Source organism: Pezoporus wallicus, unplaced genomic scaffold, assembly GCF_028554395.1.
Source record: "Pezoporus wallicus isolate ANWC-B61680 ecotype Strahan unplaced genomic scaffold, APGP_CSIRO_Pwel_v1 contig_6807, whole genome shotgun sequence".
Lineage (NCBI taxonomy): Eukaryota > Metazoa > Chordata > Aves > Psittaciformes > Psittacidae > Pezoporus > Pezoporus wallicus.
In genome coordinates this window covers 388,126-415,403 of record NW_026636431.1, presented here as the reverse complement: position 1 = coordinate 415,403, position 27,278 = coordinate 388,126, and the positions used below count along the sequence as shown (strand labels likewise).

Sequence of the window (27,278 nt, the reverse complement as noted above, 5' to 3'; positions counted from 1 at the left end):
ACAAAATAAAAGGAATGAACAGAAGGAGGTACAGAACAGTAGTCACCACAGCAGTGAATTTTCTGGAAGGTCAAGAGTTGTAGTTGGAAAGAGTCATATTCTGAAAGGCAACTTCTAGCTGCCCAACCTGTATTCAGACATACTAAGTCAGACATTAAAACAATGCTGGTTCCAGACTGGGGCTCCAAATATTGCCACAATGCTTTTACAATAAATGGGCCAGGTCCTCAGATGACTGAAGATGGCGAGGTTGTCAATGGAGATCCTCTGATTTATGCTATCTGGGAGTCTTGCCAGTCCTTTTAACTTGGAGATTTACTATACATAGTTGATCTGTGGTAGTCATTAATTAAAAAAAAAAAATTACATTTGTGAACAGTTACTATTAAGTGTCATGTGAGCTGCCAGATTTGTTTCACATTCTCAGAAAAAAGGAAAATAGAGAATACTTACAGACACCAGTCTCTTTTATGAAATTATGGTGTTTTGCTGTGGACAATAGCTCATTTGAATTCAAAGAGAGTGAGTCTGCTGGTTTTAAACCACGGCAACTCCTCAAAACAGGTCTCCAGAAATGAGATATTTTATGATTATCTGAGTTATTTCTGACCATCATGTCAAAGGAAAAAATCCATTTGTCCTGTGTTTGGTCATCCGTAATGTTTGGGAAATGTACTTCCAAATATCCAGGTAGTGGCCAAAGAAAGAAACACCTTTGTAATCCACTGTCTATGCAAGACAAAGGAAATATTTCCTAATTTTCATAAGTTATTACGAGCACTAACTCCCTTGCTAAATGCCTTCATAACCCACAAAAATTACAGAACACACTGAAGATAGGTCTTGATCTACTCTTTTGGACTTCAATGTACTGGAGGAAAGGGATGCCATCCAGAGGGACCTAGACAGGCTGAAGAGATGGGCCTGTGCAAACCTCACAAAGTTCAACAAAGCAAAATGCAAGGTCTACACCTGGGTTGGGGCAATCCCAGACACAAATACAAGTTAGGCAGAGAAGAGATTCAGAGCAGCCGTGTGGAGAAAGACTTGTGGATGTTGGTAAATGAGAAACTGAACATAAGCTGGCAGTGTGTGCTTGCAGCACAGAAAAACAACCGCATACTGGGCTGCATCAAAAACAGTGTGACCAGCAGGTCGAGGCAGAGTAGACTCTGCTCTTGTGAGAGTATTGTGTGCATTTCTGGTATTCTCAACATAAGAAGGACATGCACCTTTTGGAACAAGTCCAGAGGAGGGCCACAAGGATGATAAAGGGACTGGAGCACCTCCCACATGAAGGCAGGCTGACACAGTTGGGGCTGTTCAGCCTGGAGAAGCCTGGGTGGAGACCCCGGTATCTGAAGGGGCCCTACAGGGATGCTGGAGAGGGACTCTTTCATTAGGGATTATAGTGATAGGACAAAACGTAATGGGTTTAAACTTCAACAAAGGAAGTTCATGTTAGATATAAGGAAGAAGTTCTTTAATGTGAGGGTGGTGAGGCACCGGAACAGGCTGCCAAAAAGAAGTGGTAAATGCTTCCTCCCTGGCAGTGTTCAAGGCCAGGTTCGACAGGGCCTTGAGCAAGCTAGTGTACTGGGAGGTGTCCCTGCCCAGCAAAGGGGGGTTGGAGCTGTATGATCTTAAGGTCCTTTCCAACTCTAACCATTCTATGATTCTATGACTCCTTATGGGCATTACACTCATTACACTGAACTACTCCAAGGTCCTCTGAAACTTATGAGACAGTAAAGACATTTTCCCTTGTCTGGAATCAACATGGTTGGTGATCTCTGTGCTGCTGTCTGCACAGGCACCAACATATGCTGAGCCTCATTCTATAGGCTATCAAGCCAAATCACAGCTAGTTCCTTGCATTAGCAATTGAGTGGCTTGTATTTTAACCTTGGAACAGTTGTAACCATTCCAACTTTTATGCTCTTTTGGGTTTTTCCTTAAATTAACTTACAAAATAAACCCAGTGAAGTTCCTTCAGTGTTTAGCTTTTGGGAAAAAAAAAATTAAAAAAATCCACCGCCAAAAAATCTAGATTAATTTCTTGCCAGCTGCATAGTTGCATTTTCCTTTTTTCCCACAGTGTCATTTTTGTTGTTACTCATGCTTTTTTACCATTTACTGAAAGTGTATTTTGTGCTAGTCTACTACCAACACAACCACCATAGCTTTATAATCACATTTTCACAAAAGTAATTTTTCTTTTTGATTGTGGACTAGAAAGGCTCAGAAATCAGGAAGTTAGCAGGCCAATATCAAGTTGAAGGTTGGCAATTCATTTTAGGTAATATTATATCATGACAAAGCTTAAACACAAAGATCAAAGTTCAATTATAGACTATAAAGTAGTTTTAAAAGAGAAGATTTATATATTATTTTTCTAGCTTATTAGTGCAGATTCTGTAAATTCTGAGGATGTTTCAATCCCAAGGAACTGAGGAACCCTGCCCTAGCATATAAATTTGAACGCAGTTATTCTCAAAATACTACTATTAAATGGCAGACATGGAACTGCTTCTCATTTAATATTTATGGGTTTGCACGCATGTGTATATATATGAATTTAAGTCTTCATACAGACACGTAACACAAAAATAGTGTATTATACATCATCTCAGAAATGGTTCAAAATGTTTCTAGACCAAAAATATTTTGTTTAAGCATGAGTGTGATGGAATGAAAAGGACTGATGATCTTCATTAGAGCTCTCACAGGAGCATGAAAATACCCAGTTACCAGCTCATCACAATGAATGGAGTCAATGTTCTCTTCCCATTCTGGCTTCTTTTATGCAGAGGATGGGACAGCAAATGGGACAGCAATGACAAAAATAACTTTTTGTCATGTAAAGCATCATCATGTCTTCATTTTTGGATCAGCATGTAACTAACATTTACACGCTGGTCTGCTACATTCTCTTGTTTGATTGCTATCCTCTTACTTCTTATTCTTCTCATTTACCAACTACCTACTTTATTTACTACATTCTACATAAAAAAAAGTTTTGTAAAGAGTTAAATAGTAATCATGTAATTTCTAGATTTTATGATAACAGTGTTGGCAGAACAAAGTACCCCAGGAGATCAAACTGCTATTTAATTTTGAAGCCTGTATTCCCAAATTTGGTTAATGTGGAGAAATGTGTTGAATCTTCTGGCCAAGTGTGTACACATCAGTGACTAACAGACCACAGAACTGTGTTTAAGGGAACTTCCCACCTTAAAATGTATTTACCCATGACTATAATTTATGTGTTAAATTTATTGGAGTTTTGATTCCAATGTGACATACAATGCAAAAAATCAATATAGATTTGAGAGTTTTATAGTGCCCCTGGCAAATATGAATAACACTTGATGAAAAATGAAGGTTTCCACAGCACCTACAGTACCACTACATTGGAGTAATTAACACCTCACGCTTCACCGGTATTTATATCAATTCTTCACTGGCACACAGAACAGCTCTTTGTCAAAAATTTGGTACGAAGATATCCTGCAAGGCTTTAGACGCACTTTTATTACAAGCCCATATTTTAAGGGATTTACAATTCTGACAGAAGTATTTCCCAATGGGAATAAAGTTAGGATGCATGTTCTCAGAGTTGGAGGAATTTTTTCTTGTAAAAATGGTTAACATTTTTTCCCTTAAGGAAGGAGCAAATAAATAGTTTCAAGAGGTTTCTGCAACTATTTACATCATCTTTAGGAAAAAAAAAAATATATGCATCTTATAATACAGAATTTGACAAGCTTTTCATCTTTAAGGTAGATGGTTGCATCTTGTGATTTAAAAATATTCTAAGGGGAGCCTAAAAATTAACATTTAAAATTGGTCTCTGTATAAGTACTGTAACTGCATTTTCATAACATTTTAATGGATTAAGGGACAAACTCTGGTGAAGACAATGAAGGAACCTTATCACATAGACTTACTGGAGGTTGGAACTGAGCCTTGCTAAAGAATCCTGCCTCATTTGCATGGCCAGAACCTAAACCTAATGAAACTTCATGGTAGATAACTAACATGTTTTCTTCATGGTGACATTAGTTTGGTAATAAAACCGTGCCAGGTACTGATTCTGAATTACTGTGTCACAAATCGTATACCTTCATTAGCTATGGAAGAGTATCCCAGGTAGAACCAAGTTATGTTTATTAATCAAGAACTTAATGCCACTGCAGCCAAAACCAAATTCATGTGTCTTTCCTAGACAGATATATTAGAGGCTGGAATTGAGTTATGCTAATTAATATGTGTTTGTTAAAAAGGATCACATGTGATCCCTATGTAGCACTGCAGGAGATTCATCAGCCACACTTTGTTAAACTAAAAGCACAATCCTTAAATCCAGAAATTAAAAGACTATAGACTACTCTTCTATTACTGTAATAACTGAAACAAACTAACATGATGCATTCAAATCCTACCCTCAACCCAAGAGTACTTCAAAGAGGCAAAGCCCTCAAACCTGTTGAAATGAGATACTATGAATGTGTAAAAACAGATCCTGAAAGCTTGTTGTGTGAGTGTGCACACCTCACACACATTATTTATGTATAATAACTTTCTTTTTTTTTAAGTTTCTGTGGCAGTTAGAAGCAGAAGCTCACAATCAAGGCACAAAATGATTTAATATAATGAAGATGCACTTACACTAAGAACCATTGCACTGAACATTTCTGCAGATATCTAAAACATAAGAACTTAATTCCTAAAATCTTCTCCTTCTCTTCAGACATGGGCCCAGCTGGTGTTTAACTCCTGTGACTGCTTTAGATTTTCCTGGCTGGGGTCAATCTCTTGGCTCAGCACAGACAAGTTTAACATACACTAGCAACACCCCTTGCCGTTTTTGACACACCACTGGAAAACTCACACTCCAGAGACTGACAGGGGCTGCTGGCAAAATGCTTCTTTCTAGTCAATTTGCATGTGCAGTTGTGGGTTTCACACATAATAATTTGGGAGTGTGTAAATTTTTAAGGCATTATTCTGGACAATGTTTGAAAACATGGCTTTGCTTCATTATTAGTGGTCAGAATGCTACTGCCTTCAAGTCAACTACCAGCTTCTTAGCAAAACACTTCTTGGATAAACTAACACACAAATTTCATCAAAGAAGCAATTTTTTAAGGGTGTGTGAAATTGATGGCTGACTGACTTAGCAAGAAATTGTAGTAGGAAAAGAATAACAGATTCAGGGCATTTATTATTCACTGGCACGTATTTTAAATTGATCAAAATGTATTTTGTAGGAGAGTTAGGAAAATAATGAGAGAAGACAGCAGAAAGTATTTCAGTCTACCTTAGAAAACAAATCAGTCAGCACAGCATCTGAAGTTCCTATTTCAGGTTTTAAAAATATAAAACTATATCAACATTCTTTTCTCAAGAAATTAAGTTGTGCAGAATGTGATTTGCAATGTGCATGATGAGTGCCTGTGTTAAATGGAGGGGATTTTACCACGTTGAGCATCAAAACAAAAAAATTGAAGCAGCGGTCTGATAGCACAAAGACAGATGTAAACACACACTATTTACAGTTCAGTAGTGCAAGCTGCATGTGATACACTAAGAAAACAATATCTGAGATGCATTTGTCCAATGCACCTACTCATTTAACAGAGAATGAAAAATTATTTTGTGATTTTTTTTTCTTTTTACTATGAAAAGGTACATAAAACCAACACACCTTTAATAAGTCCCTTTTCTTGCAATGTTTTCAAGGAGGGCCTTCGGGAGATGAACTTCTTTAATCTGCTTTTAACTCGGTTTCTGTCATTTGTGTCAGAGGCACTGTAGTTCAGTCTGAAAACTAAAGGAATCAAAAAGAAGCATTCAGTGAAATTTTATTTTAAAACTAATAGCAGTTTGCTCAAATATCCTTAAAAAGTAGTGGCCATAGCCACCCTAGTAAAATCATGCAGTAGGTCAGCAGTGTAGAAGTTTGGATAGTGCAAAACATCTGATTAATACTTTTGTGAATAAACATGACTTCATTCTGCTGATTAGTCACAGAGTTATATTATTTGTTGCCTGTAAGTATTTGGATGGCGACCAGTTTACTCATGAAATGATCACTAATCCCACAAGTTTTACATGGATGATTTTTCAACTAAAACTCTGGACTCAGCATGCTATGCCCTATTAGGTATATACTACTTGTAATGAAAAAGGGTGGATGGTTCACCACTAGTGGAGGACTGAATTCTCTTGCCAAGACAGATTAAGCATTATATATATATTTAATGCAGCTATAGAAAATATGGCTATGTGCCATGAAATGTGTGCGAGGTGCATTAATTTATGGGGAAAAATGTATTCCCGTCTTAAAGATTATATTTTAAATACTTAGGCATTTATGAAACTGAGAAACATTTGGACCTCAATTTATTCCTGCTCTGTGTCAAGAAGACATAGAACCCAGCTGCACAAAATCCCCTGGAGAAAGTTTCAAAGGTATAAATTTAACTTTTTCTCTGCTGAGGTGCTTGCAGGGCACTGTCATAGCTACCAAAATAGGCAGTATTAGTGTGAAAGAGAAATCAACATGCTCCAGAAGCAGAAGCAATGTCATGGGAAGACCTTCTTCAAAGATTTCCTTGGACAGTCAGATTTTTAAAGTCTGATAACAATTCACTTGAGCCTCACCACCCTTGAATAACCCTTGTCCTGTGTGCGCTTGAGCTTTCACGCTTGCCCATTCCCTCAAATGCTGAGTAGGCAAATAGGGAACCAGAGCTGTCCTGCTTTCCCTGGCAAAGGCCTCCAGCTGACAGAGGGGCTTTTGCTTCCTGTGGAAAATAATAGCTTTCCATCTTCTCTTGAAAATCAATAAATTAATCAATCAATCCACCAAAACACAGCATTGTCCACAAGTTAAATTTGCAGGAGTCGGTCAGTCCATTGTCTCTTCCACAGAATTTCTAAACAGTACCCTGGATAATTTAGCTGCAGTTACAGAGATGTTTCCTAATCTCCACATCCAGACCGAGTCTTGCCTATATGCAGTGATCTTCATATAGAGGATCCAAGGGTAGAGAGATAGCTAAAATAAAATTATGATCAATGTTATTGGGTCATTTTGTAGCAAGAAGTTATAAACAGAACCAGAATGTTTAAACGTGCACAATTATAAAACAATGGCAAGCTAGAACAACTGGTTAAACAACAGTAACAACCCTGGAACATTGCGGTTTACATTAGAAATCTGATTTTAACAGCCAAACTTATGAAATAGTTTACGTTTTGCTGTTGTCAAGGGAGAAAAACTTGCCAAATTGTTCAAGTAAATAGAACATAGCCAATTAAGGAAAGCAATATTTAAACACATGCCTATGATGATCAGAGCATAGTTTGCTTCTGATTTCACTACTGATTTTAACAGAAGAGCGCTTCATTTTCCCACAGCACTAAAATGACCCCACACATACTTCCACAAACTAGTAATCACACAGGACAAATAAAATGACACTTTATTGGAAAATACATAGCTTGGTACAGTAATCCATCACTTATGAAAAATAGAATTCACATTTTTTAATGGTAGCATTCTTGGAGTGATGTATCATAATATAAAGATTAGCATTCAATTGATGGTTGGTGCTTTTTTAACATTATAGTGGAGGACTTTTTGTTTGAAATTGAGTAGTCCTTGGCAGGGACAAGCTGAAATTCCAAGTTTACTTGGATGCGCTATAAAAAGAACAACAAATGTATGTTTCTAATTCTGCATCTTAATGGTATTTTGAAACAGTGAATTGTGTTTAGTTTGGGGACTCACTTGTTGCTTATGGTCATTTTGTCCATAGTGATTCATATTTGTGTTTGCTTTTTCCCAACTTAGAGTGAAGCTTCCTCAGTATAAAGCATAGAATAGCTAGGGTTGGAAAGAACCTTAAGATCACCTAGTTCCAACACCCCTGCCATGGGTAGGGACACCTCACACTAAACCATGTCACCCAAGGCTCTGTCCAACCTGGCCTTGAACACTGCCAGGGATGGAGCATTCACAGCCTCACTGGGCAACCCATTCCGGTGCCTCACCACCCTCACAGTAAAGAATTTTTTCCTTATATCCAGTATAAACTTCCCCTGTTTAAGTTTTAACCTGTTACCTCTTGTCCTATCACCACAGTCCCTAATGAAGAGTCCCTCCCTAGCATCCCTATAGGCCCCCTTCAAATACTGGAAGGCTGTTATGAGGTCTCCATGCAGCTCTCTCTTCTCCAGGCTGAACAGCCCCAACTTCCTCAGCCTATCTTCATACGGGAGGTGCTCCAGTCCCCTGATCATCCTCGTGGCCCTTCTCTGGACTTGTTCCAACAGTTCCATGTCCTTTTTATGTTAAGGAGACCAGAACTGCACACAATACTCCAAGTGAGGTCTCACAAGAGCAGAGTAGAGGGCAGGAGTGAAAATATCTTTTAAGCCACTTAATGTGCCTGCCACATTTTCCATTCTGCAGGACTCTGAAGCATTTTTGCCCACTTGAACTACATGCTTAGCTCTGATTATGCACCAGATTTGTGAAGATATTCTAACTGGAGTGAATGTGGTCATACAGTGAATGGTAAGATCCCTCTGTTTAGAATGATGTATTAACCCAGCTGGAAGTTTTATACCTGAAAGAGCTATTATGGTGTTAAAACTACATCTAGAGGTAGGAATAATTATTGTTATGGACACTTTCGTATGCTCCATGTTGAGTTGTATAACGCATAGTTAAAAACAGCAGCAAAGTTAATTTCAATGAATTTCTTATTTTATTCTATTAAGCATGTGTGAGTCACCAGAGGGAAACTCCAAGCCTCCCAGAAATTCAAGGGTTTAGATAGCATGTTCCAAAACCAGCCTTCGCCAGAAATATTCTTGTTGGGATCTCACTTAGAAATATTCCTTCTCTTGCCAAACCATTCTTCTCGTGATAACCCCACATTAAAATGATTTTGCTATTATATTTGGAAATACAAAGAGGACCAAATGTTGCTTCCAAATAATAATTAAAAAGTAGTTATAAAACTCAAACCAAATAATTTATATCTTTGTAGTACCTTCCCTTTTAAATTTCAGGTTCTCACTTCAGCCATAAGAATCATCCATGAAAGAGGGCTGGCAAAAGTTAAACAACATAAAAAAGTGGAAAGTGGTTCCATACAGATGTTATACAGGCTACTTAAGGACCTCAGTATAAAATAATAGGAAATAAAATCTACTGCTTTTTCTACTGTATGTTCCCTGGTATACACTGGATAGGTGTGCCATGTGATTCCTTGTACTAAATAACCCCATACTCTTGATTTCTAAAGCTACACACACTGACATATTCACATTAATGTTTCAAAATCAACATAGACAAGAAAGTTAATTCCCCTCCCTTTGCGCAGACTTCATTTAAGTACTTGTTATGTTGCTTCTGAGACAGAAAAAGAAAACACATGCTTGCTCTGGGTGGGTCCAGGGTTTTTTATAGTACATGTACAGGAGAACCCAACAGAGTCCAATATTATGATAAATTTCTTCTGCAAGTGCAAGTGGTTGCAAGGACACTTCAATCCAACACCAAAAATGTAACCTGAATACTGGGTGACTTCCATGTTTAGCTGGAAATAAAGTTGGACCCTGATATCCAGAAAAGCATTTATAGTGACTTTGGTCACTTTATGATATATCTATTTTTCCCACAGGTGGGAGAGGTATGAAGGGACAAATGAAAAAAAAGACAAGACCTTTTCCTCAGATAATTTACTCTAGAAATAAGACATATGAAATCACAACAGTTTATCACATTAGGGAAGTGCAATAGAGATTGAGTAAAAAAAAAAAAAAATAAAAAATGTATAAACACATCTTTGGCCCTTCATATTGGATAGCGCTGAAACAACATCAGCTGAATTAGGAAGGATAATTATAAACTAAATTCTTTGGGGGAAAAAAAAAGAGAAACACGAAGTAAAGAAAACTGACCTTTTTTTTGGACCGTTATACTTAGTTGCATCAATACTTAGTCATTGATGCAACTCTAACCTTAATATTCCTCATAAGATATAAATAGAAGAGTAACATGTAAAATGACAAAATAGAGTCTGTACAAGAGTTTTTACACAAGAAGACAGGTGGAAAGAAAGAATTATGCATTACCTCCAAATCACAGAGTTCTGCAGAAATAATACCATCAGAGTCAAAGTTTTGAGATGTACACATGAAGAATTACTTGCTGCAATTTAGTGCACTAAATTGTATATATAATGCAATGAGAGTAAACATAATTTAAGCAGAAATAAACAGTAGCTAACATATTTACAAGGTGAAGTTACAAAAGCCTTCCTTTAGAGTTTTGCCCTGGCCACAACCAGAAGAACCAGACAATGCCCTAATCTAATCTTTTCAGGGCAAAGATCAAAATTTTTATGAGATGCCTTTTGGTGAATTTAGTCAAGTATGCAGACAATATATTTCTAGAAGACTGTTTTTCCTGGTTGTGATGTTCTGCACAGAACCTGAGTGATTCAGAAAACAAAATATTTTCATATGTTTGAAACAGCTCCATATTTTATTGGCAAGATTTTGTAACTCCATGTAACACGATCTCACATTTCTTCCAATGACTTTTATTTCACTCTGAATTTACAAAACATTTATACATAATTCAAATGGTTTACCTATGATTGCTTCCTGCCAGGTACACTACACCTGAAGACTTCAAACATGTTGAAAACATCGGTTTTATGAAGAACTACTCATTAATGACTTTCTGAACTGTGACAATGGGTATTGACTGCTTGTCAGACTAAAGCACTATTGATTGTTTCACATCATGTGTATTGCAAAACCAATTTCTTCCAAGTACCTCTTCCTAACTGAAATACATTATTATGATGCTTATCTGTATATTAGAGCATCCCAAATTATCCTATGCAATACATTTGGATAGAAAGGGCTCATACAGAATGAAAAGCAGCCCTGGGAGCGGATAAGGAATTAAGAAATTTGAAGAGCCTTACATTCATACTTCCTCTTTCATCAGCTTTCTTCTGCAGGAAAAAAAAAAACAAAAAACAAAAAAACAAACAGCAAACCACAACTCATCTGAACCACACAATTTTTTTTCATCTTCTGGAGGACCTTAAAATTTCAGGCAGTTTTGGAGATAACTTTTAGTATAACAGTAACACCCATAAACTGAGACTTAATTATTCTTTTCCCAAGGAATACTGAAATTGACAAGCTTGACCATTCAAAATACAGAATACACTGATCAAAATCCTAGCTTAACTTTCTTAAAATACAGATGAACAGATCCATGGGCTTAACTGTGATCTCTGATTCATTAAGCTAACAATTTTCTGAAGTGCTTTACAGCTTCATATCCAGAGTCTTTAACAGCATCTTGCAGTACTGAAACAAATCTAAGACGGTAATAGGGGTGGTAGAAGTAGGTCCTATGATTTTTTTATAATGAAAGTGCCAGTCTAAAAGCAGTTCTATCACATATGTGTGAAAATATTAATTTAAAGGTATTAATTAGATAATTAATTAATTTCAAGTAATGGGAATGCTTAATTGCTGAGAGTCTCATCCCTCTGAAGAAATATATCTTAACATGAAGAAGCATATGACTATGCCTATGTTACAGGAGACACTGTAATTTAAGAATATGTAATGACTCATGACTTTAAGTTTTATTGGATTTCATTGGAACTTGAAATTCAGCATTTATTCAGATATTTTTGGCCTGCAGCAGATGTAAGACTACCACTAGTTCTTTAAGGAGCAGCATGCATTATTACCTGCATAAAGAGTAAGTTTTTCAACATGTACCAAAGTTTTGAGACTGACACCACCAAGTCCCTGCCCCCTTTTTCTTTGTGATGCTCTGAGATGGAGTCAATAAAGTCTGCTCATGAAGAATAAATAATTCACTTCACCTGCTTTATTTAGATAATGATTTTTGTCAGTCATCCTATTTTATATCTTAGTGCAATTCTTCGGCAGGTTACATAAGTTATCCCCGCACTATAATTACTGTATGCTTTTTGTTAAAGAGTACAATGAGAGGCTGTTTACAAGAACTATAAAAATGACTGGCAGGCGAAGTGGAGAAATCAGGCATTACCCCTAATCCATCTGTTTATGATAAACTTTAAAATTACAGATTTTCTAGCTACAGAGCACAGATCCAAGGACTGCAGCATCAGGTAAGAGAATGGGTATCGTTAGCCAGAGATCCCGGGAAGATTTTGTTTGCATAAGCACCAAAGGGCCTGAGGTCATTCAGGTTTATGGTCTTAAACCAGATATTTGTCACAGCAAGTATATCTACATTTACAAATGTTTGGGCAGCAAGCTCAGAAATAAACAACAGGAAAAAGAAAACAGTGATTATATAGCACAAATAACTTGTCTGTAATATGACAGCCTAACAACTTAAGTGCTTGGTAGTGTCATTACACTTCATGAAATTGGTGGGCATTAGCAGTAAAGATTCAATAAAATGACTATATAATTCATATTTTGCATCATGCTGTTATGCATATAAACTTTTTAAAAATTTTGTCCCCCACTCATAAGAAACGGAAATAAATGAATAGTATGTTAAACACCACTACATGCTTACATTGTGAAACAAACTGGCACTCCCCACACAGATTTTGTTAGTGGTATCTACACCATAAATATTTAGAAAAGTAAAGCAATATTTCTAAGTATGTATTGGATTTATAAAGGAAGATCGTACTAAACTAATCTGAAATATTTCTTTAATAAAATAAATGGTCTTTAGAAAAAGGAAATGTAAGAGACAAAATCTATTTGGACTTCAGTTGTGCATTTGATATGATGCCAAATGGGAAATTGTTATCTAAACTAGAGTTGATGTAGAGAATTAAAACAATAATTGTGAAGTGACTAAATAAGGTGTTAAAATGACCCTTGTTTAAAGGAAAACTACTGCATTGAAGGAAAGTTACCAGTGCAACTGGTGGAACTGACCTTTGTGCTTTCATTAATGTCTTCAACAGAAGAAGTAGGAGCATTCCAAAACTATCTGTTGCTGAATCAAGTCTGGGAAGCATCATCAATTTGACAAGAATAGGGATATGAGACCAAATCTCAGTAACATTGAGATCGGAATCTAGAGAAGCCAGAACTCCTAGTACTCAATGCATGGTTAGGGAAGGACTAATGCAGAATATTTTTTTCTTATGAGTGTGCAGCCTTGGACACTCATGTGTGAGGTGGAAATTCACACCAGGTGCAGGCAGCAGCCGTGAGAAGAACCAGGAGAATGTGGCTGCTGAGCTTTCAAAAGCAGATGGGGAGCTTAGCACATTTGGCCAGTTAGAAAATGGCTGAGAAAGGCTGTGATTGTTCTCTATGAATTTGTTGGTGGGGGTGGGAAAAGGAGCAGGAGAGGAGAAGAGGACAGCAGGGAGGGAGAAGAGCATTTTAAACTGCAGAACAATGTTGGCATAAGAATAAATGAGTATAAACTGGCCATAATATGAAGTTCTAAAGCACCCTTTCAAAGAAGTCATGGTGGCAAATAAAACTGAAAGAACTTAAGGTGAAGCTTAATAAATTTGTGAAAGAGGATACAAAACAAGTTACCTTGTGACAGGAGGGAAGGGACTAGATCAGCCAGGGCACCCTAAGCCTTTCTTTCCACATTTTTTTTGGTATTGTCACAAGATTAGAAATGTTATTATACACACTTAACTTGACTACAAAAACCACAATGCCAGAAATCAATGAATTCATTTTATTCACACAGTACGACCAGTTTATGTTCATCTAATGTAAACCATGTGGGACTTGGATGAAATCTGCTGCAGTACACAAAGTCAGACTATTCAGGCTCTAGGAAGAGAGAGTACAGCATGCTTAGGAAGGGGAAACTGGTCTCTCCTAGCTCGTGTCAGGGATTAGGACTCGACAGTCTCTTTGCAAATACTAGCTGCTGTTCTTTATCTACCCTGTACTGAGAGTGATTTTGTATGAACACAGATCACTGAGGACTCACTCATCTCATCTCATCTCAAGCCTCCTTCAGCAGCTGCTTTTTATAAATTTTCAGGTAAAGAGTGATCTAATTACAGATGATTATGGACAAAAAAAGGAGCATGATGGAGATGCTTTTTGAATTTGGTGTACTGTTCTTTAGAGAGGCTTGCTAAAATTCCCAGGAGAATTTTACACACAAGAGTGGAAGGGTAGTCCTTGACCTCTGCTATCTGGGTGACTCACTGTTGCCCTATTCCACTGTTTTCAGCCATAGAGTATCATTCGCTCATATAAAACACAGTAGTTATTAAGAAAAAAAAAACCTGCAATATGTGAATTAATGACTTTTGGAGTTGATGTAAATACTATAAAAATATTTAAGCATAGTTCCCAAAAGAAAAAAAAAATGCAACTAAAGGTTGAGGAAGATAGTGCAAGATTCCTAATAGTGTTGAACAAGTAATGTACAACAAATAATGCATTCAGTATTTTTTAGAATATGGAGTTCTGGTTGGGTTTTTTTTTCCCCTTCTGTTGCGGAATATATGTAAATAATTTTCAAGTCTTTAAGCTTACCTTCTGAATGAATTACTCTAAAAAAACCCTTTTCAACCTTTTCCAGATAATATGAATAGTCATCACTTACACTAAATGCTCTGGCAAAAGGACAAGAAAATCATATGGTTCCTTTTTCTACCAGGAGAACCAGGTAGACTGTTATGCCAAAAGGAAACCCTTTGAGTGGCTGGATATTGCCAGCCATGTGTGCACTTTTAACTTGAAAACCAACATGTAATTCTGCCTTATGTTTTGAAAAATGAGCTAGTTATCTGTAGAGAACAAGGGAGACTTGGCACTACTGTATTTATATCATCCTTCTTTAGAGTCATAAAATTATTCACATATTTAAATTTAGACATGTCTTTGGATACCTGTTGAAACTTTTATTTGGATCCATTCTTATTGTACCTTTCCAGGAAGAATATTATACTATATATTATTTTTAACGAAACTTACTAATTATATTTTTTACTTCTAAATTTAAAAATTAAATTATATTAAAATTAATTTACATTTCTATTGAACTTATTTTCCAGTTCTATTCATAACCTTATATTTTCTGACCCATAATGAACTCCTAAGACTCCTCATACAATTAATGATAGAATTAATTCATAGTGCTTAAGTTATGAAAAGCAACATGTTAAAATTGCTTCTTTCCAATGAGAAATAATAGTGACATATAATTACTGTTTTGAAATAGAAGTAACAACATATTTTTCTCTTGCATACAGCAAATTTAAGACTTTCCAGTGAATGTAGATGAGATAGTTTATGGAGAAAGGCACACCCTTTATCTTTTAAGTAATCAAGAAATATTTAGCCAAAACTCTGAAATCCATTTGCTGTACTCTCTTGATATGTCAACTCTATCAAATTATCTTTACCTCAATTAAATCATTAGAGTAAGTATAACAGACCAAAAGATTGCCCATGAGCTCATTATAAAAAAGAATATGTAGATGTATTTAAGAATTTTTATTTAAAGTGAAGTTCTGATTAGAATCCCCAACATCCCTATTCACATAAACATAAACCTTAGACAAAGTGGCTTTGACCTCCATCAACTTCATTTTATGATGTATGGAAATTATTTCTATTTGTGAAAACACAATTGATTTTCAAACTTTTCAAGAGTTGCAGCTTTTTCTTACAAGGTAATATGAGAGTTGCACTGTGAGGACACAAGAAAGACTTCCACTAAAGGTGCTTTTGGATTTGCATAAAATCAACATCAAACCACAAAGCAGACCAAAAGGAGGCTATAGTTTTTGTGTGAGCCTAACCTATAGAGGCTGTTAGTGGAAGAAAGTGCCTTGTGAGATATGCTACAGGCCAGCCTCTTGAGCTGAGACAATGCAATTAGCAGGAGGAAAAAGAAAGCCCAGAATGAAGCTCCTGATGCATTTAGTCATCTAAATTTGAATGCTTACCTGAAAGCTCTGATTCCAGTGTGTTTAAGTGAGGTGTGGGCTTTTTTAGCATTGGCTTTATGAGAAGTTGGTCTTCTAATAAAGATCAAGTCATACAGTTTGGTTGTGTAACAGCAGATAGAAACTGTATGTTGCTCTCTCTCTTCCTTGCACTACCAAGTGTAGCTTTGGTCAAGGTGCAAGGTGGTCTAGGAACTCTGCTTCTGGCTTTCTGCCACCCATCCTCTCTCTAGTCTGGTGGTGGCTCTTTCTCATCACACAGGCAGCATGACGGCAAGATCTGGGTCAGTACATTCAAGACATGAGTATGAAGAGAACACAAAAAGGTGATCAGCTGAATGCATGAGTAACTGGGACCCCACAAATGAGCATGTCCTACACTGCTGGTGCAACAAGTTTGCTGCAGCAGTAGCTGGGACCCCAAGTCCATGTTTGGAGGGGAAAATATCCAGAGACACTGCAGAGCATGTGGTGACATTTAGTACTTCATCCAATCTCCAGAACAGCTGCACTGGGACAAACTGCCTGAGCAGGCAAATAATTGCAATATATAATGATCTTTTCATGAGGTAAATTTAGGCCAGTCATCACAAGAACATTGAGACACTTCAGTCAGCTCCATGTGGTGTTTGCATGGGTGCACTGACTCTGTTTGGCCAGCCATGGTGAAAATTCAGACAAAATATTAAAAAGATGAAATAGAAAGCTGGTTTAGCTTTTAAATTAATGTTCCGGCTGACAAACTGCACAGGGGCTTAACCTACTTTAGAACATATTTAATAGTATAATTTAGTCTCTAAAAAGAAAAACAAAATAACTAATGATAGACAAATTTAGAGGTTGAATCTAGTTCAGATAAACATTCAAAAGTTCAGATGTTTAACCAAACCTTATCTTGTCCTTGAAAAGTCTCAACTGAAGTGCTCTATCAAATATAAGCAAAGCCCAGAAGACTGTAGAAACTTTTCCTTACAGAAGGAAAACTATTACCAGGAACCAGCACCTAATTGCAGCATTCATGCGTTAAGCAGTTAAGCATCAAAGCAAAAGCAAAATGTGTTAAGAAAACTGCTTCATGGAAGTAATAATATTTGGATGAAATCCAACACAGAGAAAAGAAAATAATATTAAGGGGAAAGATAATACAAATGCAATTAGACTATCAACCAATAAAACTTAATTTATGTTTGATAGTTGAAATCTTCTGAGCTTAGAGAGAATAAGGAAACCGGAGAGCAGAGAACTCTCCTTTTGAAGTCCTGCTGTCCAGACCCTGGATGACGATTATCATCTGAGTATTATGACTATTCTGTTGCAGAATTAGAAAGCCTTATTTTTATGAATGACCTGGATATTGAACAAAACCAGCTACAGATAAATTCTAAATAAACAATTGTTTCGAAAAGGTGAATTCTGCTAAATTATTTTTTTTCTGGACAAAACCCCATAAAATAAAAGATACATTTTCAAAAAACATTTTCATTGTGCGTTATTAATAACAGAAAGTATAGCTTTAATGGATCCTCTCCATTCTCACATTCACCAATTGCAAATAATTTTTAAGTATACCCTATGAAAAGACTGCTGTGTTTGAGTGGTACTGTTTTGCATTCAGTAGGCACTATCTGCTACAGTTCCGCAGATTAAAGCAAAATTCAGACAAATGATTCAACAAACCAGCAGGATGCTTCAGGATCCTTTCATTTTCTTTCCCTTTCTCCATGGCACCATTTTGACTCCTTTTTGCTTAAGCCTGTTCCTCACCTTTTCTTCTGCCTCCATCCCTCAAGTCACTTGAGCAATTAACAGAAAAGTTTACTCTTCTCATAAGTGAATTCCAAATTAGCTTTTCCAAATTTGGATGCCCCAAATCTGAAACCTAGCAAAAGATTTTATAATCAAGACTTCAGCTTTCAGTTCAGGAATTACTAATGTATAATTTATGCTAAAAGCAAAGTTTCAACAATAAATCAAGTATTCCACTGTTTACAATTGTGCCTTAATATCAGTACTACCCTTGATTCATCATACTGAGTGATCTTCAGATAAGATTGTATAAGAATTCAGATATTACAGTGCTATGATTTCGTTATTTCTCTTAATTTTTAGTGCTGTCTTTTGTTTTTCATTCAAACATATCACTGAAATACCACTATATGAAGAAAGGAAGGAGCATCATAGTACCCTAAAATAACTATCTATAATCTTACACAGACGACAGATACCACACGTATGTTTTCATATGTAATATGTATGTATTTTTTCCCACAGAAACATATACAAAACTTATTTTTGCAGGAACAAAACTTCTTGTCTTCTTAGAAACCATAGCAATGAGACAAAGATTTTGATTTAAGTGAAATATATGTACAGTCTGAAAGACAGTAAAAGTGTAATCTTGAAATCATCACCTGCACTACTTAATTTTTAATCAACTTTCTGGTCCTTCCAGGCATCTTTTCCTAAGAGAAAACCTGGGTGCTGTTTAGAAGCCAGTTTATTCCATAGACTACTCCCAAAAGGTATTATGGACAAGACAGCACCAGGTTTGTTTGCCTCTGTTTTACTTTGTCCTTTAATTCTTATCCCAGAAGGCATGTTACCTCCAAGCAAAATATTAGATACATATTAGACATTTTCACCACAATGTTTGAAAAGTGCCAGGCTAGTGGGATGCATATAATTGTCAGTTTATATCAGACATGATAATTTCAGCTAAGCCTTTTTCTCTCCAAGTTTTGGGCTTTTGGTTGTTTGTTTTTTTTTTGGGGGGGGGTGATTTTTTTTCTTAATGTATCGACGCTGCAGTATTTTAATTTGTTTTAATTTCATTTCATTAAAATACGCTGTTTGAAAAGAGTTGCTCAGTTTTATAAGAATATTACTTTTCATTTTAAATTGAACGCCTTAAAAAATTAGTTACAAAGCCATTACCACATGTAGGAACAAACTTTATATGCAATAAAAAAAGCTTAAGTCAGGCTTACTCTTTGGTTTTCACAGAGAATGCATTTGTTGCAAAGGGTTAAAGGACAGCAGGATCTACATGTTCCTGTTGTTTACTTTTTACCTTTAAAAAAAAAAGGGGCCATGAAACAGGTGAATACACAGTATCAGGCCAGCCATTTCCATATGGAAGAATGAATTCCACTTCCCATGGCTGTGGGAAGACCTTTCCTTGAATATCCAGGTGCAAGAAATATGGACTGAAACTGGGGCAGATTCAGAAAAGGCTGATTTGGGACAATCAGGAAAAAGAGAAGCAGCTTAACATGGGAAAGACAACTGCAAGTTTTGGCTGGCTTAATCTACCAAATCAAGCAGAAGAAGGAGTAAGACTGCTGTCTGTAACTCTGTTTGGGGTGGTAGACCTGAAACAGAAAAGAACTGCTGAAAATAAAATGCTAGCTAAACGCTGACACAAGCACACGTATGTACCACAAGCACATTTAGGCTGAAAATCAGAACGCTTTCAGCTTTGAAAACTTTGGAACGCTCTTTCAGCCTGAGCTGAGGGGTAAACACATTACTACTGAATTTCATTAATTATGGAAGGAATCAAATGGGGTAGTTGTTTTCAAGAACTGGGGAATTGATTCAATGCTGCGAAAAGTCTGTCTGAGGCAGATAATGCTATGTTACACTTTTCAATAACAGTAAGGCAAATGAATTCCTCTTGGGTGAATCCTGGACATGCTTAAGACAATGGCCAATGGAATTAATTAAATGGAGCCAAATATCCTTGGTGGTGAGGGGAAATGCGCATATGTCATAGTGTTCTCTTCAACATCAATATTTAAAGCCAGCTAGTTGGAAACTTTTACTTAATTGATAAACAATGCAGCATTTAACCCTTCCATGGTTTTCAACCCTGTGACTTTCACAGGCATGACCTTTTTATCTGCACATCAGTAGGCAGCCGGTGGAATAAATAAGTGATCCTACAAAGAACATTCCCTTTTCAAGCACTAATACACTTTGTCCAGGAGACTGTGCCATACTTTCATTCATTAAATTGGTCTTTCAATATTTGGGTTTGAAGGTTGTGATTTAAATTAAATACATTGTCTAACCTGGAAGGTACAAACATTTAAATAATTTTGCCACGGGGAAAAAGTTGAGTCTGGACAGTAGGTATTCCTATCTAAAGACTGATTTGTGGTCTCTCTAATTGGGCTTAATTTAGAATTTTATAACCTAAAAACCTCCTTATTTCTGTTACATTCCTCCCAAAGTGCCAAAAAGATTGCATCTGGATTAGTTGTAAATAGTATCGAAACCTCACAATTTAGTGTAGTGCGAGAATCATTTTTCCTGGCTACAAACTTGAAATTGTGATAGTCATTTCAATAAATACAGCAAGAGGCTTCAGACTTAAGCTCACAGGAGTGGTGGAAATCTGGTCTCTCTCTTCATATCCAAAGAACAGATCTCAGAAAATCCTTCTCACTTGCTCTGATTCTGACCTCTTTCCAAAGGCAGTGAAAATGCCTGTGTCTATTTAGGTGTTAGCAGTTGTCAGCCTATATTCTTTCACTGTGAAGAAATACAAAAATGAAGATATACTGACAATGCAAGTGATAGAGCGTCAAGCAGATGTAACTGTCTGCATTATCTATTGCTTTAAACTACAGAAATGAAGACGTTCTGTACAATATACAAAAACCTTTAGTTTTACTTTCTAATGCAGACAAAGATCTACTTAGTAAGGAGACTTCACCAAACTATCAGATATGTTGGATATTTGGGCTTCAAAGTGATAAAAGTCAGAATAAATATATTTTCCTCATGACAACAGTCGACCTTACTTTTAGTATGTGGGAAGGGGCATAACATCTTAACTCCAATAATATCCAAAATACTTGATTTCTTTGTAATTGCTTTTTTTCTGATGCAAGGGTATGTTTGAAACAGCAACTGCATGTTTTCCCCAGAAGTAGTTTTCTTAAACACTTTGTCAGTATGTGTAATTCAGTGGGAAAAAACTTAAAGTAATCATAACTATCCAGTCTCTACTTCACTCCATATCAAGTTTATCTGGAATGTGCATGTAGGAGTTTATTTTGTTAAGAAAAATATATAGCATCTCACTTCTTTGGAACAAAGAAGAAATATGGATTTGTAACTCTTTTTTTCTTTGAACTTAAGTCCTTCAACAGTGTTTTGGACAAACCTAAGGAGATTTTAAGGCAGACATTTTGTGTTATAACACTCCCATGGGTCATATGTATGATCATCTTTACTAAAGCTCCTTTCAGTCCCAGTTGCGTAAATATGCATTTTATTTCACTAATCTTGAAACAACAGGAATAAAGTTTACTCAGGTCTTTTATACCTCAGAGAACAAAACAAATATTGCAAATCTTTCAAGAGAAAGGATATACAAAAGGGCTTAAGGTGAATGTTTCAAAGCAAATACTCTAAACGATGTGCAAATTATTTCAGCACTTGAACATGATTTATAAAAAGGGATTAGTCCACTGAAACAAGAACCCAGTTTAAACTGTTGCATTTCAAAGTCAAAGATGAGAAACATTTGCTGGAAAAGGCAGAAGAAACCAGATAGTAATCTGTAGTGGGGATTTCTGATTGATTTTCTTTAACTAATTCGGTCTTACGTTAGCTATCACTGTCATTCATACTTAACTGTGGTGGGCAGTGTAATATACCTTCTTTTATGATATAATTATCCATAAAAATGAAGAATGCAGTAGTGATAATTGAGTAATAATGAGGAAATTAATAACTCACTGACTATCTCCCTATTTACTAGTATGCTCCATAAATGAGCATAAGGAATATGAAACAATTAAAGATTATCTAAGCTCAAACAGATAGCTTTTCCAGAGAGCTGTGTGTCAGAAAGCAGACCAATAAGTCACAGGTCACATCTATAAAAATACATTATATTATATTGTAGTATTCCCACATACTCTTCATATAATGGGTAAAAGCTACTCTTAAGTACTATAAAAATGATCATTTTTATGTAATTGTAAAGATTAATAAGTGAGTTAACTTCTCATGGCTCTATAATGATACTGCTGTTCAAATAGGTAAAGGAAAATGTAATGATCTTGCTCAGATATGATTAATATCTAACTTTTTCCTGACTAAAATTCTGGACTTGGTTCAATAAAAATGAATTAAGTGAACATGCACTGATTTCCCTGCCAAATGTTTATATGGAAGTTGGTTATGCCCAATTTAAAAATATGTTTTTTCAACACAAATAGTAAACTCTGGAAGGATTTTGGAAAGTGAAGTAGAAATAAAACAAAGAATTAAGGAAACATTATAATTGATGGAAACAGGATACTCAAACTCAGGAAAAATGCCTTTTTTTTTTTTTTTTTGAGAACTAGTCACAGCCAGTTGGAATTGGTTGCTGAATTGGTATTTTCCTAATCTTGAAGAAAACGACCTACCTATAGTAAACTCTCCAGAGAAACATTAAAGTAAAACTATATAAAAAAATAAGTTTAGTCCCTATAATCCAAATGAATGCTGCCATCCTCCATAAGCAGTGTGTTGCATTTTCCTTTTGTGAGCTTTTTTCGGTATCTGAAGCTGACTGCGTTCCTGTTAGTGCAATATAAATAAATGCCGCAAACACACAAGCTGCAGTGACAAAATTAACATTGCAGTAGAAAAATGCATATTTGCATAGAGTTTTAATTTTCTTTCTGTTTTAATTGTTAGAATTGGTAATGCTGCACTAAATTACACTACTGCTTTATATTTCTTGGTTTTATTAAAAGTAATAAAACTGACCTATACATAATGTTAACATTGTAATATAATAATACTCTCTAAACAGCATCCATCTGGCTTTGAACTTCACATCTACACTAGAATAAGTGGGCTGGGAAAGGGAAAGAATTCAGACCTCAACAGAGCTAACAAAGAAATGGAGTGCTTTCCCACTTCTGCTGCTCTAATTAGCCCCATATCAATAAAGTAACCCTACATGGGTGAAGAACTTTGTAGCTGCCTCAGAATCCGGCCCTCAAAAAGTTTGTCTGAGCCAGTAAATGCTCTTGTCACACCCCAAGATATGGTCTCCCAAACTTCCAGCCTTTTTGCTTGTTAGGAAGAAACAGAGAAAATATAGGCTCCTCTCTCTGCACTGCCTGTAATTAGGTGTCCTTTTTCTAGGATCTCTAAGTGATGCTTTCAACAAATTAAGTTCTGACTTTTTTTTTTCTTCCTGCTACTTAAGCAGCTGAAGCTGCACAAATACATGTGTTAGTGCCCTGGTAACCACTCCTTCCCTCTGCAGATAAACAATAGCATCAGTGTTTGCCACAAAAAAAATACAGTCGTGTGTGGGGACAATCTTTAAACCCTCGAGCAAGCCCTCAGCAGAAGCTTGATCCAAGGAAGGAGCAAGAATCACATGGAGCCAAAAAGAGTTAAAGCTCCACTGAATTCTCCATTTCTTCTATCGCATCCACTGAGAGACCAAATTGGGTTTCTACTGCTGTTCCAGCACTACTACATTGTACAGTCTTAATTATCTAACAAAATGCATTCAGAGATGATTCGGAATGTTTCAGTAATTACTTAGGAATATTTACATGCCATGCTTATTCTAGGTTCAAAATTCAGCCTTCTGGGATAAGGAAAAGTGAGTGAAATGATAAAGGCAACTTTGGGCAATTTTAAAGTACAAACTCAGTCCTTGACTAAATAATAGGGATGGGATGCTTGACTTAAACTGTACCTTTTAAGAAGCCACAGCAAATTTCAGAGCCCAGATAACTTTGTTGCAAATACCTCTGAAGGCAACTCAAAATTGTGATTCAGAGGTTATTATTTTTTCCTGATTAAAATGATGCAAGGAGGCATATTCCCAGACACTGCTCTGCAGCCATTTCAGGGGAAGAGTGTGAGGGCTGTGGCATCCTAGAGCAACGCATCGCCTTTTGAGACTAAAAAAAAAGCATCATTGCCTGTTGGAAGTGCAAGAAGAATTTAGGTAAGAAAAATATCATTATTTGAGTTGGCTTGTGGTGAGGATGCCAGGGCTAAGACCCTGATCCTAGTGAAGAGTTGAAAGGAATCCCAAGCCTGGTGTTTAATATGCATGACATGTCTGCTTTGCTGTCAACTTTTCCTTCCACCCCTGCTTTTGTCTGGTTTTTCCACCTGTTGCAACTTGTCCTCATTCAGGCTGAGAGCTGGAATTGTCTTACTTTGTTGTCATATTGTGTCTGGCACAATGGTGCCTGGATGTCCAACTGCTCTTATCAAGACACTAAAGTGATCATGAATTACAATAATACTACACAGCCCATAAGACTTCCTTTTTCACACACACATACAGATATATATATTTATTCTTTTTCAATCTTGATGCTGTAGTTGTGGCACCTCAAGCCAGAATTCAAATATGGGAGAGATCTTCCAGGATCTGTCACAGGATTTCATGATTAACCACTGGGTTTTAAGTAAAATGTTTTGAAGATAAGAAAACTATGCAAGTAGAAACAATAAAAATAATGCAATTCAATCTTATCAATGCAGGCAGTTCCAGCTTTTATGTGGCAAACAAGGAGATCAAATTGCATTTATCTAATATCACAGATTTTTTAAATGTCTAAAATATTTCATTATTTTGCTTTGGCAACCTAAAGCTGAGGAACAGATTACTGTTCCCACTACATAAGGAAATAACTGACAACAATTAGTATTTATTCTTGTTGCTTTTGTAATAAAAATAGAATTCCATCACTTTCAAGGAAACCTAAAATATTAATAAGAATGTGATAAACTGAGTAAATGTGACGCCATAAGGAAATGATGGAGAACAGGTTGGAAATATAGTGCTTTGGGAATGGATTGTATTATCAAGCTTGTGATTGTGCATTTTGACAAGAGCAGCCCTCAGATTGATACAGTAGCCAAAGGGCACTCTTCCTACTGTGAAGCCGTTTATTTCTATCCAGAAAAGAGGGAGTAGAAGGGGAATTGATCCCGTCTGACAATCGATAGTGACTCCAGCCCCAGCTCTTCCACAAGAGGTCACTCCTGAGTGACAGAATTCTCAGATGATGGCCAAAATGCAAAATATGAAGCAACCATGAACAGAAAATGAAATGCTGAGCTTAGTGGAGAGTGTGGAGTCGGTTTGCTTGCCTGCAATTTGCTTGACTGTTCTGACAGATCCTGTTGTCCATAGCCACAGTGAGATCTCTTGGGTTTTGGAAAGCTGAATGATTTCTGGGAACTGTGCAACGCACAGACCCTTTCCCTACCTTCCATGCACCTTGAGAGCATCTCTACTTTCAGTCTAACCCTGGTGTTTGATTTCATGCAGTAAAAAATTAACATGGCAGACCACCTACCAGAAGACCCAATTATAATTTGTATCAATTTGGAGGGGTTTTGGCAATGTTAGAAGAAAAAAGCCCCAAAACCTACAGTCTGAATGACAACTAAATTACTTGGAATTCTGAAGTCTGCCACTAATTTTAAAAATTACCAATTTAGAACAACAGTTCTCTGTATAAGGAGCAGTGCTACAAGACAGTTTCCTTTCACCAGTTGTGTATGTCTTCTAATGCGGGAGGTTCCTAAGGTGAAAAACATGTTCTTTCTGACCCAGCATTAGCTGCATAAATTAAGTCAGTGAAATAGTTGGCATCATAAAAAAAAAAAAAAAGTAATCTCTTTCCATGTATTTGAGAGCAGGATCAGGTTTTTATTTGTTTTGGTAATGTTCCCCAGGGCTATCCTTGGTTTCCTCTTCACTCAAGAAAACTTGAATTAGAACATGAGTTGCAACCAAACTGGATGAGAAGCCACTGAAAAGCTGCATGAACAAGACCATGAGCACTCTGTGAACTTTGGAAATTAGCCTGACAGTTTAAACCCAATTTTCAATGAAATCAGTGTCTACAGCTCAAAAAAAACATAATAGAGAGTTATCATTTGTCTTTGTAGTGTAAGCAGAAGCAATTAGGATTAAACATAAAACCCAGATTACTGCTACTAAGTCTCTAGGGGCAGTCTTCCTAATTTTAAATTAAAGAGCAAATTACTGGAATACTTAGGTTAGAATATACCTGTCCTTTATATACTTATGCTGCTAAAACCTCCTAGTTACATAGCAATAACAATTCTAAAACTGGACATTTTTTGCAGCCCTTAAAATGTAGAAAATTTAAATACAAATGAGTCTGAACTGTCTGAATATGCCACTAAAGATTGTTGGGGGGTTGGCCTGCTAACACATCACTTGCTTGTTTTCTGTGTTAAACTGGAGAGTTTTGAGCCATCTTTAAAAAAAATCTCCTTTGTTTGGATTTGGCAGTGGCAGTAGTCAATAATACAAGAGCACTATAAAATTATAAAATTGTTAAACTTTGTAAGAACTTTCTAAACACACTTGCAGATATTTCACGTATCTTCTCTGTGCTCTGCAGTCAAACTGGACAATGAAACGACCACCTGTTAACTGCTAACAATGTGTCATTACCAGTTCTCATGCCTTTTTAAAGCAATTTTGGCTCTAGCTGCGGATAATTCTGGCTACGATACTTGTGTGAACATTAAGGGCACAGAAAGCCAAAGGCAGAAAACTGACAATACAGTTTGTGCTTAGACTACTAATAAGTAAGTGAATAATATGATTTTTCTAATTCCACATAATTGCTTGATCTCAAGGGGCCAAAAAAGAAGTTCTGAATACATATTTTAGAAGCAATCCAATATACAGTATTTAAATGCAAGCTTCGATTCAGTGAGATTTCACAGCAGATATTTTCACATTTTTTAAGAGTTTAAATAGCCTTTAACAAAACAGAGGTTATTCAGGATTCTCTAAGGTTTGAAAAGAAATGTAGGCTAAGTCTCTTCCCCTGTTCATACCCACTTTTTTCATTTTGTCTGAGAAATTATTATTTAAAGATATGTGTGAAGTATAAATAAATAAATAAAAATTCCCCACATGTGGAGACAGTTTATGGGCATTTTGCTATTAGCTACAGTAAGAGGAGAGTCAGACCCTCAAAACTTACCATGCTCTCAGTCTTATTTTTCTTCCTCTGAGAAATGCCATGTAACACACAGTACAAAGATATTGGGACAATTTTTCACAAGCTACATTCAGGCTACTTTATATTTTATAACAGAAGGAAAAATCTTTTAAAAACTCAGATCTCCAAGATAATAAGAAAACAACAACAACAACAATAAAAATCTTTGGTCTGCAAAAAGAGACTATTTAATGAATATCTGTATTTGTGTGTACAGGCACAT

At 36.3% G+C, this 27,278-nt stretch overlaps 1 protein-coding gene across 7 annotated transcripts in view; it reads right to left on the bottom strand.

Annotated features, from left to right (window-relative positions):
* ARHGAP15 (Rho GTPase activating protein 15) overlaps positions 1-27,278 on the bottom strand; it is a 378,211-nt gene that overhangs the window by 167,465 nt on the left and 183,468 nt on the right. For all 7 annotated transcript variants that reach the window (XM_057400262.1, XM_057400261.1, XM_057400265.1 and 4 more), the window contains one exon: positions 5,711-5,833. In XM_057400262.1, the coding sequence (XP_057256245.1) occupies positions 5,711-5,833 (123 nt within the window). The remainder of the gene's footprint in view (positions 1-5,710; positions 5,834-27,278) is intronic.